Here is an 18,119-nt window from a genome sequence, read left to right as displayed (position 1 = left end):
TTTTTAAATTGGAGAACATCCAAGTTAAATCATCCAGTTTTCAAAGCATTACTTGATATTAAACATTTTAGATATCTCTAACCTGCCCACCCAAGAATTCGCTGAGTGTAATAACACCAAATGCAATAAACTGTGAATCCACAGATGTTCGAGCAAAAACTTTATCCCCCCATTTCATCCAAGAAAGTGAGGGGAGCAAGCCAATGGGGCAAGCTCAACCAAATAATGTTCTGGCCAAGTTTAATCTAATTTCTGTGGCATGTGAATAATCGTGCCGAATTAGTTGTGTTCGATTTGGTCAGATGTCAGTGCACCTACATATAGTGTCAACAAAGAAAGTGCCCCATCCACATGGCTGCATCCTTCTGCTTGGAGGACAACATGTGTGGCAGACAAGTTTAAATCACGGCAGAACAAAAAGCGAGCACTGCATGCATTAATCAACTTCAGCAAATGAACTAAGCTAGCTCCGGGGCCGAAACCCAAAACGGCACTAGGAATCAATGACCCTGACCCCAGAAGAGCCCATTCCCGCATCACCCACGACCCTCAATTTGTCAATGTGTCACATGATCAACCGAAACGAGCATCGGAGCATTGATTTAATTAATTTATGTTTCACGGGCCCCACGGGCCTGGCAACAGTCGTCTCTGCGAAACTCTGGCCAGGATGCCGGCCAGTTGGCGTCCTGCTGGCCACCCAGGACATATTCAACAGGTTGGCCAGCTTCCGTGGCGCGTGGAGCATGGAGCGTTGAGCTTTTATGCGGGAAAAGCTCATCCGACCCGAAGGCAGCACACTCATGAATGAAAAGCAGACGGACGCGGACTCGGCTGCCAGCAGCTTCAGTTTCAGTGGTCGCCTCTGGTTCTCGTACTCGTTTTCTCGTTCTGGTTGTGCTTCTGTTTCTGTTTTCAGTTTCCGGAGCTCTCATTGCGCCGCCAACCGGGCTAGCGAACGTACACGGCGCGGACTCCTCCGTCGAGATCCCCAAGCACATAGGATAGAACACGAAATCCTCTCGAGATCCCGTGCGCGGCTACGGCACCATTCAAATCGTGGCACACCGAACCGAAAAGGGACAGCCGTCACATTTGATTTGAATTTTAATTCAATAAAAAAAGTGCAAAGTAAAAAAAGTAAAAATAATAATAATCGTATAAAAAAAGGATATCGCAGCAGGCAGCAACAAATGTAAATGCCTGTCATTTCGAGTCCTCCCCCAAGTTTTCTGTGCGTTGTTCCTCCTCTGCCGTGCGGTGTTTTGTGAAGTCGCGAGGCGTAAAAAATATTCAAATTTCATGTTGAAATTACTGCACGCATTCTTAAATAATCCAATGCCAACACAAGTGTGCAAAAAGTAAGGAGACTCGACTCAAAAGGCGACGCCAAGCGTTTGCTAATAGGATTACGCATCAACTCCCCAGCTGACAGGGTCCAGGATTAGCAGGATCCACTCGCGGCAGAGCGGAGAACACCCATACCAGCCAGGATAGAAAAGGTACAGCCGACGGGCAACAGGCTGTAATCACAATTACCGAACTCCAATCCAAGCCACATCACATCACCACACGGCGTATGCGTGATTTCCATGCCCATTCCGATACTGATATCGGTCTGCCTAATTGTTAACTACAGCCATAGGACACACACAGAGCGGCGAATTAATAACGAACTTGGTGCCATATTAATTGGCATCCACGGGGGAGGAGCAGCTATTGGTGGGGAGGGAGGTGCTTCGAGAGGAGCAGTAAACTCCATAAATATCACATTTTATTAAACAAAGCCCGAATCCATTTGCGTTATTGCCTTTACGTGCACGAATGTTAATTGAAGTCACCTCACCTTTTCGGGATGGTGCCAGGTCCACCTGTGCCCCCCGCCCCGCCAGCCACTCCATAGCCCCCTCTGCTCACCCCCCACTTGGAACACTTATCATCATGGCAGCAAAACCACCAAAACAGATTAGATAAGTCGATGGTTGCGGGAATGATTAGCGAACAAAGGGGCTTTGCTTGCGGATTTGGTTGATCCTGTGGATGTGGAGGTGCCTCTGCAGGATGGGAGGAGCACTTGTATGCGGGAAATGAATATTCATAATGAGGCGCCAGTTACACATTTCCCGTCGAAGCATGAAAAGCAAATTACGCACAAAATAATTGACATTAGCATATTTTGTGCATCGCGTACATTGAGTGTATGTATCTGTATCTGTGTGCGTGCGTCTACATCCTGTTTTAGAACATTTCTTTCAACTTGGTTTTTTATTTTCTATACTGTTCCGTTCCGTTCTGTGCTCCTCCTTTCGGATTGCCCCATCGTTTTGATTGAACTTGAAATGCTCCCCTTGCCGCAGCCACATGGCGTATACGTGATGCGTCTGAGAGGATTAAACTCAGCTAGCTGGCGAATGGCAAACAGGGGGTGTACAATATATAATACAGCACTAAGTGTTCGGAGTGGGAGCACCGCTTCGCTATACATATTGAATAAACATTTTTATTCTGTTTTTTTTTTTTTTTTGTGCTCTGTGGGAAGCTCCTTTTCTAATTGATCCCCCCAGCTGACAGGCGGAAATGGACAGAAGAGGGACGCAGCGAAATTTGTTTTCAATATGGACATGTGTTTACTTATTTAGGGCTCTTGGTCCCTTGCATCCTCGTCTCCAGCCACTCGGACAATATCATAATCCTGCGCCAGGGGAGCCGGGGGCGAGTGCCCACGATTCCATGGGGCGTAAACTTCACACGTTCTCCCAGTTTCGCTTTACTCGCCCCCATGGTGCCACTAAATCATTTCGAATAAGACACATCGATGCAGAGGGAGAAATGGTACAAATTGGTTGGAAATTTGGATTGGAAATGTGGAAAATGGGTAGAGCCTTCAAAGTACTCAAAATTCCAAAAAACGCATTTATGTCTTATGTATTTAATAGAAAAAACCTTAATTCTATATTGATTGCTCTTAAATGAATTAATGCCAAAAGTAAATAAAACATACTTATGATTTTTATTTAGTACTTTATAAACTTAATGACCTTTTTTGTGATTAAACTTCGCGCTCAATCTGTTTTGATAACAATTAATTTGGTTGTAAAATACTTTTATGCGTTTTTTTTTTTCCGTGTGCACACACAGTAGGCGAAATTTATGGCTCGTTAGCAATTTATCCCTTGGAGGAGTCGGAGATCGGGGAAAATTATGCCAGGGGCAGGACGAAAAGTTTGCCTAATTTTGAAGTTGCTGCCAATGCGGTTGCGTTTGACTTTGAGGTTCATGGGTTAATTGCCGAGATATTTTGCTGCAGGACGAGATGCCCCCTTCATCCTGCCACATTCGATTCGCTGGCAGAGGAGCGAAAGGAAGATGCAAACATCTAAAGTGGCTTTCCAGCCACATTTTATCAAAGTCAATTCTTATCTGCACGAAAAATTGTTTGCAGCTGAAGTTGATAAATGGATTTACTTTGATTTCATGGCTAAAAATCGATGCAGCCCGGTTGGGTAGCTAGCTGCCACGGTACAAAGTACTTGTGCTATTTGAATCCCTTTTGGCTAGAGTCAAATTCGAGACAATGGACCACCAAACTGGCGGTCAAAGACACTGGGACACTCCTACCCCTCTGACTCATCGAAGGATGCCACTTGTGCTGGCCAAAAACCAAAATTGCACTTAAAATTGAATGCTTGGCTGGAGGAGCGTGCAGCTCGCAGATAATCTATGACATAAAATCACGCGACAGTAAGCGCTCCGTAATGCCAGACAAAGGAAAAGGACAAAGGATCAAGTGCAGCTTGTCTATGTCCATGTGGATACATACCTTCTTTGTGGCAGCCACTCGACTGGAAATTACATAAAAAAAATGTTCGCATTGCCGCTACGTTTTTGCGCTCGTTTTGATTATCAGCCATTGCATTTGCATTTGCATTTTCATTTGCAGTCGCAGTCGCGTTTGAATTTCCATTTCCATATTCAGTGCGAAAAACCCTCATTCGATTTTTTTCATCTTTTCGTGACTCACAGCTGCAGTTTATCCGCAAATGTTGAAAATCTCGCTAGTATTTATCATTTGCGCATCATTAGCTCGCCTTTAAACGGAATTCCTTTTATTCTTATTTATTTGCCTTCGTTTGCCGAGTGAGAACTTTCTTTACTTGGACAGCTGCTGCTGCTGTCCTTTGAATCCTTGCAGCTTCTCAATTAACACTAGTTGAAGTGCCACGAGTTTGGTGCTAAGACATTCAGCTTGATTCGTATTTGGATTCGATTTTCTACGAAACAGATTTAAGTTTTTCCTAGAAAAGTAGTTACTGGGGACTTTAAATGCATCTTTTAATGTTTGGAGAGTTGATTTGAAAACATATTTTATGTATAAAAATGAGCAATATTTCAATTTACTTTTTACTTTACACATGTTAAATTTGTTTTAATTTTAGTAAATTTATGTAGTTTCAAAAAGCTGTTTATTTAAACGTCATGAACATAATTAAGCCAGGGTTTCCCCAATTTATTCCCAACTTGCATGTGAACTGAGTACATACCTAAGTACTGTTTCAAATTCATACTTTACGCAACTAATTCAAAAAGTTGCCCATATTGAATGGGTTTCCCAAAGGGTCGAAAGTTTTCCAGAACAAAAAAAACAGCCAGCAGCACACGAGTCCCTTGAGTATTTAAAATGTGTTAAACAAGTAGTTCCTTAAGCATTGCCCATCAGCATTTAGGGCTCCTCTCTGATTACCTGCGGATAAAGTTTTATGCATCAACCAGCTTTGCCACGCAATCCTATATCCTTGCCGCTTACCAAATCCTTGCTCTGCAACTTTTCCACATAAGCTACGAGCAGGAGGCGTCCATTGAAAAATTTCTGTTGCCTATCTCGAGGGGCAATGTTGAAATTGGGAACCACAGGCTGTGTGTTTCGTAAGCCAACAATTTTGCATTTAATTGCTTAATTACTGCAGCACGGCAGACATCCCAGAGGCACAGCCCCCGAAGCCCAGAATCCGACTCCGACTGCTGCTCCTCCTCCTTCTCCTCCTCCTCCTCCTCTTGGCCACTAAGCGGCTGGCATTTATGTTAACGTCTCTCCAAGTGTTTTATGGCCGTGCAGAAAGAAACATTTATGACTGCTCCGGTCCCCGGAGGTGCTGCCTTGGGCATTTTTCCAGCTGGAGTGGGCGTGGCCAGACCACAATTGCCGCCAAGTGGGCGTTTAGGCACTGGGGCCACAAAAACAACTTAAATTCTCGGCCGGATATGAGTGCAAAAGTTGAACTCCTCCTCCTCTGTCCTCCTTGCAGAATCCACCACTTCCTCCGCGTCCGCTGCTCGTCGTGATGATGGTAGTGATGGGCTCGTGCCTTGCGTAGCTGCATTCCCATCCATCCCAAGTCCAGACGTCGCTCCAAGCCAGCTATGTGGACCTACATGATGGCTGCCGCCCGCGGAGATCGGGTCAACACGATGATGTCCAACCGGCGACGCCCCGAAACCGAGTCCCCAAAATATGGCTACAAGTAAGTGGGATTCCATTTGCAAGGAACTATTCTGGGAGAATTCTATATTCATTGAAAACATGTTACCTACAAATTCGATACCTTACTTTAAAACTACTGCTTTCTTTTATGAAATACATTCTGAGAACCTATAGCATTAGCATAGTTAAACATTTAGAGTAGATACTATTCAAAGATGCTTCTAGGAACTACTTTATTTCGATACTTAGTACGTTTTCATTTATTCCCCTCCTCGAATGCAGTAAGCTTTTACTATTGTTAAACGACATTTCATCTAATTTTACTCGACACTTATCCCTATTAGCCTCTCCAACCGTCCCATGTACCGCACCACCCGATTAGTGGGCCCCGCCTCCTCGGCGCCCGCCCAGCTGCAGCTGCCCTGCGGCTCCCACCAGGCGACGATGGGCGTGGCACCTCCGCCGCTGGAGGAGATTAGTGGCGGTCTGTTCGCACCCTTCGCGCCCACGGCAACAATAACGGTGGAGCAGGCGGCCACCTCGATTCCGATGGCAGTGGATGGCGAGGTGCACCACCTGCACTATCCGCGTCGCAGTTGGCAGCGGAAATATCGCCAGGGGATTCATCGCCAGCCAGGTGGAGGAGCCGAGGAGGATGAGGACGAGGAGGAGGACGACGACGACGACGTCGACGACGATGAGGATGACGAGGATGAGTTCGGTGCTTCCGTTTGCGAGGATAACCCGGAGGAGGCCATTGCACGCGCTGACCACGGCACGCAGCAAAAACAGCACTACCAGCCAAATGCCAGCGATTCCAGTTATGTGGAAAATGGCAGGAAGCTGATACAGGTGAGTTTGCTAAACGGTGGCCAACTAGACTTATCAGCAGATGAGTTCATTTAGAGCAGGGGATATCCCTTTAGTTTTTTAAAAGCCATTTCACATTACTGTGAAAATAAAGTACTCTTTGCAATAAGGATATTAAAATATTCATTACAAATATAATAAAGCGATAGTCGCGCGTCTGCAAATCAATTTGCCTGCGCGGCCAACGTGGCGTATGCGTAATTTGATACAAATTTGATACGCTCGCCGATAAACTATGGCCAATAACTGATACATTATGCTCTGGCCGTGCTGTCTCCGCTGTCCCTGGCCACATTTCAATTATGTGGAAATGAAATTAAGTAATTGCTCTAATTGATTGACGCCCCGTCCTCTGGAGGCGGAATTGGCCCAGTTTTTTTCCGAGCTGCGGGCATAGCTCCCCGCAGACTTGGCCATTCCAGGCCATTCTATTCCGCTCCAGACAAATGCAAATGAACTGGGCGGACCTTCATAAACTTGACCTTGCCGTAAATCGCGTTTTAATTACTTCCTCTATTGTCACGTAGCCGTGCCATCGCCCCAATAAACCCTTGGGCCCCCCAACCAGCTGAATGAATGCCATTTTTGGCTACCCGCAGAAATTTTTATTAGCACGTGTCAATCGACTTGAAATACGCACAACAAAAAACGAAGGGAGGCTTTATATGGAGTTGGGGTATTCATTTTGTGGTCTAAACAGAGCTTGGAGTGATAAGATTTGTGTGGTTTAATTTAGCAAAGTTCATTGTTCTTTTTAATGGTTTCAAAGCATTTTTTTAAGCATTTTTAAAACATTTTAAATTTAATTAAGTGCTCTCTGCGTTGGAATTGAATATTTAATAAGGCAAAACAAATTTTAGTTGATATAAAGTTGGCTCAAAATGAAGGCATTATCTCAATCAAGCTGTCACAACTGATAAATATTATTAGAGCAGCTTTATGCAAATTCCTAATAGGCATTTCCATTTTCCACTTTGAAATGCAAAGCTTTTGGAACAACAAGCAGCTGAGCTGGTGTCCTTTGACTTCCGTATCTTTAATCTCCAACTAGCTCCAACTCTCGCCTTTCAAATCCACTCTCTCTCTCTTAAGTTTTGCTGCACTTCTCGCTTCCTCTGCAATCCTCATCCTCATCAGCAAGTCGGAGATCTCTCATGTCCTGTCGAGGATAATTGCATTACTTAGGTTTCCTTATAAAAAGCAAAGAGAGAAGGAAACCAGACTTATTCCGACCCGCAGGGCTATAAATAAGTGAGTGTGTATTTCGGTCAGGGGAGTTGGGTGCGCTTAGCCGGTATGTTGGGGGGAACTCATCCTCCGCCATCGACAGTTGCTGGCCAGCTGGAGCACCCACTAGTGGTGCAAATGGAGGGGAAGCGGAGCGCCAAGGGCGACAACCAATTTGATAGATAAGAGACTCGAACTCGAGAGTTCCTTTCGCCTCCGCTCAAAGTGAATGAAACCGAGGGCAGAAAAAACCAGCAACACAGCACTGTTTCAATGTCATTTCATAAATGGCAAGAGCAACAGCAATACCAATGCCAGTACCGAAAGAAAAACGCAATGAAATAAATACAAATGAAAGGCCCTCGAAAAGCCCCAACCCCCCAAAACCCCCCTAGTCTGCCCTCCATTTCCCGGACTTTTCCACTTTCATTCCATGCCCGCATATCGTTGTGGTTGACAATGTCGATGGCGATGGCCATGGCGTCCAAATATTGGCTTGGTCGCTTGTTGTTAATGCTTTTGAGGTGTGTTCCGAGTGTTTGTCCAGCAGCAGCGGCACAAAAAGCAGCACAAACAGCTGAGGAAAAGCTAAAGGAAACCCCAAACTGCTGGCATAGTCATTATATAAACGTCCATTACTCAAAAATTGGGCTGGCAGGGGGCGGGGGGGCAAAACTTTATAGAATTGGCATTGAAAATATGGCAAGTCTCGTGCCAATCCAAAATAGTTACAAGTCCTCGAGTTGAACAGCCCCGATGGAGCGGCGCTGTGTATCCTTGTCAGCTGGTTCGTCCAGTCATTCAGTCATCCAGTCGTGCCATTAAACCGATTAATGAACTCTATTTGCCTGGCCATACCTGCGTACATACACTGCGCGAAATGGCTGAACGGAAAGCAGTTCTTTCAGTTCGCAGACAAAAAGGAAGCAAAACATATATGTACTTCAACTTCAATAAAAAAAGAAATACGAATACTTAATATTAAAATGAATAAATTTTAAATAAGATTTAAATATTAAGGCAGGCAACTAAATGAGTATCTTTTCGTTCGCCTAAACTATAAATATATTAATTACTACATAAGTCAACGATTTTTCTGTCAGTGTCGATGTTGGCTCGATTGTCTTTGTTGCTGTGCAATTTGAGAAGGCGGCAGGACACTCAACACGATGATGATGGCAATCGGAGAAAGTGCGGGCGGGATGGGAAATGGATAAAGTCAGGGAAACGGGGGGTGGAGAAGGGCAAATGGTGAGCGGAGAAAGGAGAAAGGAGCGAGAACAAACAGCGAAAGTGCGGTCTGTCTGCGGACTTTCCGCTTAGTCAAATTTTTTGCGCCATCGGCAGTTACGAAAAAAACGCGTTCGCAGGCGGCAGCTCAGCTCGCAGGCAGTAGCTTTGCAATAAATAAATTTAGTAAAGACAAAATAAAAAAACAGAAACAATGCTCGTCAACTAATGCGTTCGGTAAACAATCCAAAAACAAGGCTAAAAAATTAAGGCGGCAATAACGAAATAAAAAAGCAAAGAAAACACAACAACGACAATTGGGTTTCCATGTTGATAAGGGTCACTCCGATTCCCCTCATCTAACTTTTGAGGCTAAAACACAACAATCAGGACAACGGATTACACATTTTGGCCAGCATTAGTCAGTTTATTAAACGGACCCTGTTGTTATCGTTTGCCAGCTTATGGTCATCGTCATCCAATCTGCGCCGCAATTTGCATAATTTCCCACGATCCCATCGAAATCACAATCAATATGAACAAATATACAACTAACGGCTGTATCAATAACAAACTAGTGGTGATAAAGTGCACGGGTTTCGAAAAAAGCAATGGGGTTAAGACCATTGAATCCATCAAGTGATAAGATATCGATTTGCTGTTGTTCATCCCAACGCGTATTGAATTTCAACCATTTTATCCCCGGAAATAACTACAAAACGTTTGCTTTTAGTTTAGTGGAAAGAACACTAACGATTGGATTTCGTAAGAACATAAGCTAATCAAGAAATTTGATAGCAACAAGCTTAGGAACTGAAACCCTCTAAACACTTAAATGCAGATCTTAAGTGGAAAGTTGCCTTACAAGTGATATAGTGGCTAAAACCCATCAAAAAGCTTTTTTCCAGTAAAATTTCCTTTAAAAGTAACTCCCAAAGGAGGGGTTACCCTTTAATAACACACGTTTTACAACACTGCAGCTTGATTTCCTCGATTACGGGTCAGCTATTTGGTCGTTTCCAACTCGATTTTTATGGTGCAACACCTTGGCTAAGTAATGCTCATATGGGCCGAGCATAAAACGCCGTGGCGCGTGTCATAAACGTTTGATTTGCTTAGCGTGGAGAGCAGCTACCTGGTCAGGTGTTAAATGCCAGTGGAATGGGAGATTTCGGCCTAACGGACTTGCAATTATGGAAATTTATTGTGAGTTCCACGCGGCGCCATGCCACATGAATGCCAATCAGGGCGATGGTTGGATGATAATGCCAATGCTGCTTCGCTGGTTCAGTGTTTCGATTTCAAGTACAAGCGAAAAGTAAAAAAAAAATAATATATAAATAAATAAATACGCCGAAAAGCCGTTCGAATTTTGTGCATAACCTTGCAACTGGCGAATCGCAATCTGCTGATGATGAGCTCATTGAAAATCAAAACTATCGACTGGCTATCAGCAGAACTAAACGATCTAACGCACCGGCTATCCGTCAAATTAATTGCAATTAATTTATGGCCAACGGTAGGAGCAATGCGTCGCCTATCAGCCTAATTGAAACCGCGTTGCCATGGCCAATTAAAAAGCGTTTAGACCAAAAAACGACAAACGCCGGCCGGCATCATCAATCTTGTCGATTCAGTTGGATATATACAGCTGAAGCAGCTGAAGGACCAAAGTCACTTGAGATTTCAACTTCATCCGCGGCGTCGACGGTGCAAGTTAATTAATTAAAACGCGGCAGCGCGATGAGCGGCGATGCAAATTAAGAAAATTGCAAAACAGCATTCCGAATTGAATTGACAACGCCAGCTAGCAAACAAGCCACACGCTTTTAACTATTGTGCGGTACAGTGGGACATGCGCAACACGAACTTATTACTTTGCTCGCACTTCAATCATAAATATTTTGAATAAAAAAAAATTCGTCTAAAAACGATTCTCTTAAATTGTCAGTTTCCCCAAGCACTCGTCACAGTTCGTGTTACGCAGTTTTCACTGTACTTTATTGTGTATGGATGTCGTGGTTTGGTCAGTGGCGACTGCGCTGCCGGCGTCGCTGCTTCGCCTTGGCCAAGTCGAGTGTTTTGGCGGCAGTTATCAGTGCGGGCAGTGTGAACAGTTTGAGAAGTCCGTTCGACGCAACGCAGCGCATGCGCGACGCTGTTGACCAAAAAAACTAACCGTTATTGCCGCCCGTTATTGTTATTTGCCGCAGGCCAAAATCGGAAGTTCTAAGGTGCAAGTGAGAGGGAAGAGAGCAAAGAGCGCAGCGAACGCAACACGATTTGTATGCGACATTTCAAAGTCAAAGCCATGGTGCAGTCGCTGGATATATCCGCCATAACGGGACAGCAAACAGATGCGGTAAATCCACCTACTCACACACACACACAAGCACATAAGTATGTGGCCTTCGAACCTACTCACATACACACACACACACGCTGCGGGGGGCGTGGCATTGCATTGTCATTTGCCATTCGCCGCTCAACGAGGCGTATGCGTCATATTTTACCCGCTTTTCCCATCCCCTTTCCACCGCATTTTCCCTTTTTTCTCGAACTAAAGATGGCTTAATGGATTAACCGCTGCCGGCAACTGATAAGCGTTTATTAGACTGTCAAGCACACGCCCTTAATGCACAGAAAGTGGGTGGGAAACTGGAGCGCAGGAATCTTGGAAGGTTTAGACTAGTTACACTCCTGGGGAGCATTTTTACATTTTATCTGATGTGTCCTTCAATGCGATCAGTTGTCTTTAAAAACAGCAAGAAGAACCAAGGAATATTTAAGCAATTTATCGCAAAAACTAGATATATTTTATAACTTATAATCAATTTGCATGTTTTTAAGGACAGTTGAGTGAAAGTGTTAAGGTAGTTACTAAACTTTTAGTACTGATTTCTAGTGAATACTATGAGTGCTAGTGCATTCCATTAATTTCCTTTGCAAACAGCATGAAATCTGTACATTATTGGTTTTCCAGTTGGCTTTAAATACTACTGCCGCGTCATTCCGCTGGCAGACATAACATAACAAAATTTAAGCACCAAACTTGGATGCTGACCAAGTTTTAATGCGGTTAGAGGGTAAGAAGAGCCAGAAAAAAAGAGAGAGAGATACCCATAACCCGAGCACTAAAACGCTTCAATTAGCGAACGTTCGGCGAAACTTTTCGCCAAACTTATGCCAGAACGTCACGCCCTTAAACTACACACGAGTACACAGAGAGAATTTATGTGTTCATTGTGCGAATCTTAAAATAAAGAATATAGTGCAAATACTGATAGGTTTTCCTAAATATCCCTTAAAAATATGTTACCTCTTAATTACATAACATATGTTATATTTTGTAATTACCTTTATTTTTGAAATATTTTTCACCGTGTAGGAGCCAAGCAAACGGAGCAAACCCTCCGCTTTAAGACGCACTCTGCAGGCACTGCGCCAGCGTCTGACTAAAAGGAATCGCCCCAAACCGCCGGACTGGTTCCTCGAGAAGTTCTCCAACACCACCAACACGGACAAGATTGGCAAGGGTTGTCCGGCGATGGAGGATGCGGCGCTATCCAGCGAAATACGTGGCTCCAGTGTCCTGTGCAACCGACTGTCCGTCGATCCCACCCTGCAGTCGCATTACAGAGTGAGTGGAGCTTCGGCACAAATAAAAACTTGTTACATTGCTTGATTCCTTTCTCTGGTAGTCGTAGGTAATTGAGAAAGTTGGCATGCAAAATATAGTAAATATATAAAAAAAAAAACATTAAATAGCTTGAGTTCAATATAATTACAGTTTTATAAGTTCTTTTTAAGTAAGTAAAGGTTAGAATTAGCCCCAAACTAACTTTAAATTCGCCTAAGTGTATGCAACGAAATATTTCCCTTCCAGACATTTTAATTAGTAATTTCTAGTCTGCAGACATTTTAATTATAAATGTATATATTAAGTAATTATTTTTAAATGCACATCTTATTTTAGTGGCTGGCCATCGTTTCACTGGCTGTGCTTTACAACATCATCTTCGTGGTGGGACGTGCGGTCTTCTGGGAGATCAATAAGAGTGCTCCCGCCGTTTGGTACACGCTGGACTACCTGTGCGACTTTATCTATCTGCTGGATACGCTCGTCCACATGCACGAGGGTGAGCCACTGACATCCACATCCACATCCCTCCAACCCGTTTCCCCGTTTCCCCGCTGAGGGATCTAGATTTTTGCGCTTTACCTATGCAAATGAGACCCGCAGTAAGCCGCCTTCAGACAATAGCAAGCAATGCTGTCGACAAAGCCATTTGGCACGCATGCGAGTCCCATTTCTGTCCATGATTCCACACACACACACACACATACTCACACTTACACACACATATGCTGGCGAGTCCTGTGAGCTCTGGATTGTGGGTGTGGTCGTGCTGCCAAATGCAGGGGATAAGCCAACCTTGACATTTTGTACAATAGCAACAAACGCTCTGGTACCGCTTAGTTTCATACGCTACTCCAGCATGGTGCTCCTCATCTTGGCAGGGGTATGTGACAGGATGAAGGATATATGGGGATTTATTACATCATGCTACAAGGAGTTGAAGCTAGTTGTCCCAAACTTTTGCGGATGGTGGTGGTAGCTAACTAACTTGGGCAACTGAAATCAATACAAGCGAATCATCTGAAGATATAATCTGCTATGATTTTGACAGTTCTATACAGTAATTTATGCTTTTCAAACAGAAATAACATTTGTGTCTGCCACGTAGATATATCAAGATATCAAGCCAGCGATATCTTATATAGGGTACTCCTGTTCTGGCCAGCAGCGCGTTTAAAATCCAAAGAGCAATAAAAAAAACAGTCGCCACATGGCGTAGCCAAAAGCAACCACTGAGACAAAGCCGTAGTCGCCACACGGAGCAAATCTCTAGGTCACCTCACAGCCATAGAACTATGTAAATCTCATTGTTTCCGCTCTCATGCTCCGCAGGATTTCTGGACCAGGGTCTGCTCGTGCGGGATGCCTTTCGGCTGCGCCGGCACTACTTCCACACCAAGGGCTGGTACCTGGACGTGCTGTCCATGCTGCCCACGGACTTGGCCTACATCTGGTGGCCGCCGGAGACCTGCTCCAGCCTGTACCTGCCGTGTCCCGTGATAGTGCGTCTGAATCGTCTGCTCAGGATCAATCGGCTGTGGGAGTGGTTCGATCGAACGGAGACGGCCACGGGATATCCGAATGCCTTCCGCATCTGCAAGGTGGTGCTGGCCATTCTGGTGCTGATCCACTGGAATGCCTGCATGTACTTCGCCATCAGCTACGAAATTGGCTTCAGCTCGGACTCGTGGGTGTATAATCTGAATGGAACGAGGAACAATACGTTGCAGCGGCAGTACATCTATAGTTTCTACTGGTCGACGCTAACGCTGACCACCATTGGCGAGACTCCAACGCCGGAGAACGATGTGGAGTATCTGTTCGTGGTGGCCGATTTCCTGGCCGGCGTCCTAATCTTCGCCACCATTGTGGGTGAGTTGTGATGAATGGAATGGGTCATTTAACTGGGTTGATAACCTAGAAAATCCCTTTCGGGCTCCCTCAGTTTGCTCGTGTTTACGCAAATATTTCGCCTGATCGTTTAATTGGTTCCAGAGTGACATCTGTGACATCAATGGGTATTAATTTACAGCCACGCACGTCAAGGACCCACACGTACACCCCGACCTTCGCCGACCCACCGACCCACATTATTCATTACGCCTTCAGTTGTGTCCTCTTCGGTGGTTCCATGCCATTTTGTTTTGTTTTGCCGGGTTGATTTGTAGCCGTCACCCGCCATCCCCCACATCATCATCTCCCGCCCATTCTGCTTCTGTTTTTTTTTTTCTTTTTTTTTTGGCAAACGTGCCTTTTTATCATTTTTGTCGTCCTCCTTATCGCCGCCATTACCGCCGCCCAAATGGGCTGGCGGTGTCAAGGAGTAAGGCACATTCCCGCATTCCCAGCAGCTGCCAGACTCCCCAGATCCCCATCATTTGACTGCCTCATTCCATCGACCTTGCTCTGCAAACAAATTTACTTACTGTGATGAATGCCGAGTTCGTTTGGACAGGACAATTTGACGGGCACACTCGAAGAAATAGATTAATAATACCAGGAAATTAGGCAGGAAATCTCAGAAGAGAAGGACAAGATTGCATGTCCTTACATACTTACAAAAGTATGAGCAGATATGTGAATTTCAAGTAGATTCTATCAATATAATATTAAATCTATTTTAAATCAAAACAACTTTCTTAGTACCTTTGAATTCCAAATCATTATTGTTGTCCTAAGTAAAGCCGTTCATAGCAGACGATTTTGCTTTTAATAGCTCCTTATATTACTCATTATTTTATTTTTTCATGCCAAACATTTATGCAAGTGAAAAATATGACTCGATTCATTAGAGCCTTAAAGTCATTCAAGTTAGATTGAAATTATCCTAAGCTAGGGATTTGTTTTTCGCTGAGTGCCCCTAGGCATCTCCGCCATTTCGTGGAATCGGGCATGTGTGTGTGTGTGTGTGCATTTGACTCCGGCACCGGAAGTGCCGCCATTAGTCGCCTTTGTGCCACGTTATCCGCACGCCGGAATCCATGAGTGAAGCTCCGGCCAGCTTCGGTTTCACTGCGTACCAAGTGGGCGGGCGAACCGGTTATGAAATGGCCAAGATGAATTGCTGCCGCTCCGCTCGTTCATTAACCAAGTTTCCCTAACACACTGCGCCCATTTCCAGGTAACATTGGCTCCATGATCTCCAACATGAATGTGGCCCGCGTGGAGTTCCAGAATCGCATGGACGGGGTCAAGCAGTACATGGCCTTCCGGCGAGTGGGTCACGAACTGGAGGCCCGGGTGATCCGCTGGTTCGCCTACACGTGGTCGCAAAGTGGTGCGCTGGACGAGGAGCGTGTGCTGGCCGCCCTGCCGGACAAGCTGAAGGCGGAGATCGCCATCCAGGTGCACATGGACACGCTGAAGCAGGTGCGCATCTTCCACGACACGGAACCGGGTCTCCTCGAGGCACTGGTGCTGAAGCTCAAGCTGCAAGTCTTCAGTCCCGGCGACTACATCTGTCGCAAGGGTGACGTGGGCAAGGAGATGTACATCGTGAAGCGGGGCAAGCTGTCCGTCGTCGGCGATGATGGCATCACCGTGCTGGCCACCTTGGGCGCCGGTTCGGTGTTCGGCGAGGTTTCCGTGCTCGAGATTGCGGGCAATCGGACGGGCAATCGGCGCACGGCCAATGTGAGATCCCTGGGCTACTCGGATCTCTTCTGTCTGGCGAAACGAGATTTGTGGGAGACCCTGTCCGACTATCCGGAGGCCAGATCCACGCTCACTCAGCGAGGATGCCAGCTGCTGCGCAAGGATGGCTTACTGGATGAGCAAATATTCGCTGGTAAGTTCGATTGCTACATTTATGCATCAAATATCACGTATACGCCATGTTGTTCAGAATGTAAATGGAATGTCAATGGAAGGTACTTTAGACTCCTGATTGATTCTGTTTACACTGTTTACACAATCTTAAAATATCACAAACACTTTTATCTTTTAAGATTCAACATAAGCTTAAATATTATTTAACTTTAAGATACCCTAAGATTAATATAAATTCCAACCGATTCCATTTCCAGATTCGCAAAGGGTACACGACAGCATCGAGGGCGGCATCGAAAAGCTGGAGCTCTCGGTGGAGAACCTCAACATGCGGCTGGCCCGCCTCCTGGCTGAGTACACGGCCAGCCAGGCCAAGATCAAGCAGCGCCTCGCGAAGCTGGAGATGAAGTGAGTATCTATGGCCATCCTCGCACCTAAAACTTTATCCCCCAACCTTAACCCACCCCCTTCCCCCTTTGCAGTGGCTGCCCTGGCACGTGGCGATTGGAGTGTGAGCCCCAAAGTCGGGCTCGCAGCGGACGCCTCTATTCACTGCAGCCCAAGCGGCGCCCACGTTCGCGACCAGACGCGACTGCCAAGAGCAGCGATGCTGCCAAGCAGAACACGCTGTAAGTCGCCGGAAAACGCGCTGGAAAAGGCTCCGAACCAGTTGCCTAACCCCGCCGCCGCCAGTTCATATCTCCAGCCGAGGCCGGAAAATAGTGATAAATGCATTAAACTTGCAGGAGTTGTCTGGGCGGGGAGATAACCCTTTTGGCCCGCAGCCAGCAGTTTTTTGGGCTACAAAAAGCGGGTAAATCAATTTTTAATTTTTACAATTAGTCTATAGAGCTATAAAGCTGGGAATGAAATTGGGGTGTGGAAGTGGTGCGAGGGAGTTGTTTGTTGCGAACTTTATAAATTTATTAGATGATTCAAAACTGAATGTGCCTCAAAAAGTGTGTGCGTGTGTAAGAGTAAATGGGGTAAATTGGTAAATTGGAGCAGCAGCAGATTATCCCCAACTACGATTCAGTGTATGTACATAAGTTAAGCATAGTCCAATTTTACACACCTAGGCTAGGTTGATTTTTACACACACCGAACCATGACCATGGATTTGGCGCACCACGATGCAACCAACTGACCGATCCGACGAGGAACATTTCACCTTAACTGACCAAGAACCGATGGACATTGCTGAAATAATTGAATAATGGGCGCGGGTGATGCACACCACAAATCGAGAATCGAAGAAAGAAAACGTTAACAACCAAGCTTCCAAAGCTTCCAAACAAAATGCAGAACGCGAAACACAAGGAAACAAATTCAAGAAACAAATGAAATGTATTTTTATATTAGTCCTAGACATTGAGTGTACGATGTATTGTCTATGTGTAAGTAAATCTAAAGCTAACGCAACAGAATAAACGAGAATCGAGTCAAATTATTCGGAGCACTTGTGTCAGCGAAATTCGTATCCGCCGCAAGACTTTGCCCATTTCCACACTTTTCCAGGCGGCGCTTTAATGCAAATCGCCCACAGCCTCCGGCCACGCGTGTTTCTTTCCAAAGGATTCTCTTCACAGGATTCGTTTTACTGGCTCTAATGACATCTTCGAGGGCGTTCGGAAAAACATATAACGAATGGGAACCAGCAACCAGCAACAAAGTCAATAAGTGCAGACGCATTGGGGAGAATGACAGCGACACGCGTTGGCTTTTTAGGTGCGACTTGCCTTTCTTTGTGCGTACAACGCGGCGTATGAGCAATGCCAGTGCCAGTGTTAAAAAGGTAAAATGGGGCAGCAGAGGTGTTACGTGGCTGATTTTACACAGAGAAGTATGTGGCAATACTTAAATATTACATATTGCTAAGCATTTTTAAATAAATCATATTTTGTT

The 18,119-nt window shown here is 45.2% G+C and overlaps 1 protein-coding gene across 3 annotated transcripts; it reads left to right on the top strand.

The window, feature by feature from the left end:
* Positions 1-855: 855 nt before the first annotated feature.
* Positions 856-17,645, top strand: LOC6734737 (cyclic nucleotide-gated cation channel subunit A). 3 transcript variants are annotated; one of them, XR_005543589.2, is made up of 10 exons: positions 856-1,502; positions 5,304-5,519; positions 5,824-6,331; positions 12,195-12,446; positions 12,783-12,945; positions 13,779-14,318; positions 15,568-16,233; positions 16,472-16,622; positions 16,697-17,028; positions 17,294-17,645. XR_005543589.2 is itself a non-coding variant. In XM_039291810.2 (9 exons), exons 2-9 carry the CDS (start codon positions 5,419-5,421, stop codon positions 16,845-16,847), a joined length of 2,532 nt encoding a protein of 843 aa, XP_039147744.1. In that variant the 5' UTR covers positions 856-1,502; positions 5,304-5,418; the 3' UTR covers positions 16,848-17,645. The 3 variants fall into 3 exon arrangements, 2 of the variants coding, with proteins under 2 accessions (XP_039147744.1, XP_039147745.1); XM_039291810.2 differs by having other exon boundaries at positions 16,697-17,645; XM_039291811.2 differs by lacking the exons at positions 856-1,502; positions 5,304-5,519; positions 5,824-6,331 and adding an exon at positions 10,746-11,168 and having other exon boundaries at positions 16,697-17,645.
* Positions 17,646-18,119: the final 474 nt, after the last annotated feature.

The sequence above is a fragment of the Drosophila simulans genome, chromosome 2R, assembly GCF_016746395.2.
Source record: "Drosophila simulans strain w501 chromosome 2R, Prin_Dsim_3.1, whole genome shotgun sequence".
NCBI classification, from domain to species: Eukaryota; Metazoa; Arthropoda; class Insecta; order Diptera; family Drosophilidae; genus Drosophila; species Drosophila simulans.
The sequence above is the reverse complement of the archived record's forward strand: the minus strand, read 5'-3'. Positions and strand labels throughout refer to the sequence as shown.

Excerpts from the sequence above, each read along its gene's own strand:
- LOC6734737 (XM_039291810.2), top strand. The coding sequence starts at position 5,419 with ATGTGGACCTACATGATGGCTGCCGCCCGCGGAGATCGGGTCAACACG. Across the intron at positions 12,447-12,782 it reads CCCTGCAGTCGCATTACAGA|TGGCTGGCCATCGTTTCACT; the intron begins GTGAGTGGAGCT and ends ATCTTATTTTAG. Across the intron at positions 16,623-16,696 it reads CTCGCGAAGCTGGAGATGAA|TGGCTGCCCTGGCACGTGGC; the intron begins GTGAGTATCTAT and ends CCCCCTTTGCAG.